At 45.4% G+C, this 2,451-nt stretch overlaps 1 protein-coding gene across 7 annotated transcripts in view; it reads right to left on the bottom strand.

The window, feature by feature from the left end:
* Ptpn13 (protein tyrosine phosphatase non-receptor type 13) overlaps positions 1 to 2,451 on the bottom strand; it is a 192,125-nt gene that overhangs the window by 10,262 nt on the left and 179,412 nt on the right. For all 7 annotated transcript variants that reach the window (XM_031337024.1, XM_031337025.1, XM_031337026.1 and 4 more), the window contains 2 exons: positions 2,132 to 2,280; positions 312 to 402 (listed from right to left, as the gene is read on the bottom strand). In XM_031337024.1, the coding sequence (XP_031192884.1) occupies positions 312 to 402; positions 2,132 to 2,280 (240 nt within the window). The remainder of the gene's footprint in view (positions 1 to 311; positions 403 to 2,131; positions 2,281 to 2,451) is intronic.

Below are 2,451 nucleotides of genomic sequence, written 5' to 3'. Positions count from 1 at the left end.
ACGCACAGAGATACACACTCAGAGCCACACTGGAACGCACAGGGACACACACTCAGAGCCACACTGGAATGCACAGAGACACACACTCAGAGCCACACTGGAACTCACAGGGACACACACTCAGAGCCACACTGGAACGCACAGAGACACACACTCAGAGCCACACTGGATGCACAGGGACACACACTCAGAGCCACACTGGAACGCACAGGGACACACATTCGGAGCCACACTGGAACTCACAGGGACACACACTCAGAGCCACACTGGAACGCACAGGGACACACACTCGGAGCCACACTGGAACTCACAGGGAAGGATATTTTTGTATCTGTTCTTCCTGCGGTTTTCCTTCATCTGTCCAATCAGACATTGATCCAAAGGTTTTAATTCTTGAAGGTTCTACAAGTAACAAAATGGACATGAGGTTAAATTTGTCGACTAAAGCAATAATTTTTTTTTTTTTGGTCAGATGAAAATTTAATTTATAAAAATACTCTCTTTTGAACAAAAGTTATTCCAGTGCTATGAGTAGTAAGTTTGTCTTGCTCTGGACTGGAATATTATTTGGAACATAGGATTTCCTGCTTTGAACATAAATGAAACATTGTTTTTTTCCAGGTCTTGAGCCTTCACCGCATCAGCTCTTCTCATTTAGCACTCTAGACTGGGACCAGACACAATACCATTACCTCTCTATGGTCCTCAGATTGCCGACTACAGATCTCAGGACTGGATGCATTCCATAATCACGTGAGTCAAATTTAAAGCAATAATTTAGTCAAGAGAAATGTTTCTACTGCACTGGGGCTGTGAGTGCTAATAAATACTGATTCGTAAGCTGTTGCTGAATAAGTTTACTATAAGAACTCTTGACTGGATATGTCATGATCAGCTGACTAATACATAGCACTTCTTAACCTATGTTCTAATTTCAGTTTAAAACTGTCTATAATCCTAAAAGACAAAAAAACCTACAAAGGCAAGTCTGGAGTATTGTCTTGACAATATCGTGTATAGGGTCCAAACCATGGCATGTGGTATTGCTGTTGCAGACAGTCCACCGTGCAAACAGTCAGTTCTTTCTCATTTTCAATACTGCTTCTACATATGTGCAAGGCACTGCAGTAAATGTTGATGCAGTAAGTGCTGGGAACATGGTGTAAGCGAAGGCACAGTCTATCTCAGGGAACTTACAGCTCCCAAGAGGCAATATGGAAATAAACAAACATGCCTTTTAGGGATTTAGATGCTGGGGGAGGGAACAGAGCTGTGCCTCAGGGCTGGGATGGAGCCTCTGTGATAGCAATGCTTAACCCCAAACCTTAAGGAAGATACCATCACCTCTACAAATCGGGCCTTAAGGAAAGGAGGCATATACCTCCAGTACCGAATGGTTCCATGGCACCTTCAGAGTGCAAGCACATAGCAGTTCTCAGAGAAGCATATCCTTTCGCTGGCAAGGAAGGAGTGAGCTCTGAAGCTGGTGATTTGAGGGAGAGGGACAAGGTGACCCCAAGCCCAGAGGGGCTGTGTTTCTCCTGCAACACAGGAGTGAGGGCTGCAACCTGACAACCAGAGGGGCTGTGTCTACTATAGCAGCTGCTTGTACCAACACACCCCACTGCAGAAGCCAGAAAGACTTGGAACTCCTGACCCGCCTGCCTTGACTCTCAAGGGCTGGGAACATAGAAATGTGCCATTAGGACCAGATTTCTTTCTTTCTTTCTTTCTTTTGTTTTTTGGTTTTCTTTCGAGACAGAGTTTCTCTGTGTAGCCTTGGCTGTCCTGGAACTCACTCTGTAGACCAAGCTGGCCTCGAACTCAGAGATCTGCCTGCCTCTGCCTCCCAAGTGCTGGGATTAAAGGTGTACGCCACCTCCGCCCAGCCCAGGACCAGATTTTTTTAATTAAGTTTTTAAAAAAAATTATGTATGAGGAATACTGGATATCATTAGAAAAATCTGTCAAGTTCTGAACAGTTAAAATAATCTTGTTTAAGAGTTGCCACTGCCATGGCATTTCTTCACAGCAATAGAACACTAAGACAGAAAGCAATGGTATTTTGAAGATGAAGCCTTTCCTAACCTTGAACACATTTTCCATTCAGATAAACACAGGGACCACTTACCTCCAGCTCCTTCGAAGGGATCCCTTGGTCAAGCAAGCCTTGAAGTGTGCGGATGGTGGCCTGCAACTGTGTGCCCGTGTACTTGCCAGATGGAGGGACTCTGACTACCGGCAGGGCTGCCAGCTCCTCATTCGTCAAAAAGAGGTGATCTATGAGAAAGTACCAGATGGCTCTTCAGTTCTCTCCAGAGCTGATTTAAGGAATAACTGAGCTCGCTTGAGCCTGTTCTCACTCCCACTGTCTCCAGAAAGGGCAACAGCCTGGCTGATGGCTGTAGTCCACACAGAAAGAGCAACAGCCTGGCTGATGGCTGTAGTCCA

The sequence above is a fragment of the Mastomys coucha genome, unplaced genomic scaffold (genome assembly GCF_008632895.1).
Source record: "Mastomys coucha isolate ucsf_1 unplaced genomic scaffold, UCSF_Mcou_1 pScaffold22, whole genome shotgun sequence".
In the NCBI taxonomy this organism is placed as follows: domain Eukaryota; kingdom Metazoa; phylum Chordata; class Mammalia; order Rodentia; family Muridae; genus Mastomys; species Mastomys coucha.
The sequence above is the reverse complement of the archived record's forward strand: the minus strand, read 5'-3'. Positions and strand labels throughout refer to the sequence as shown.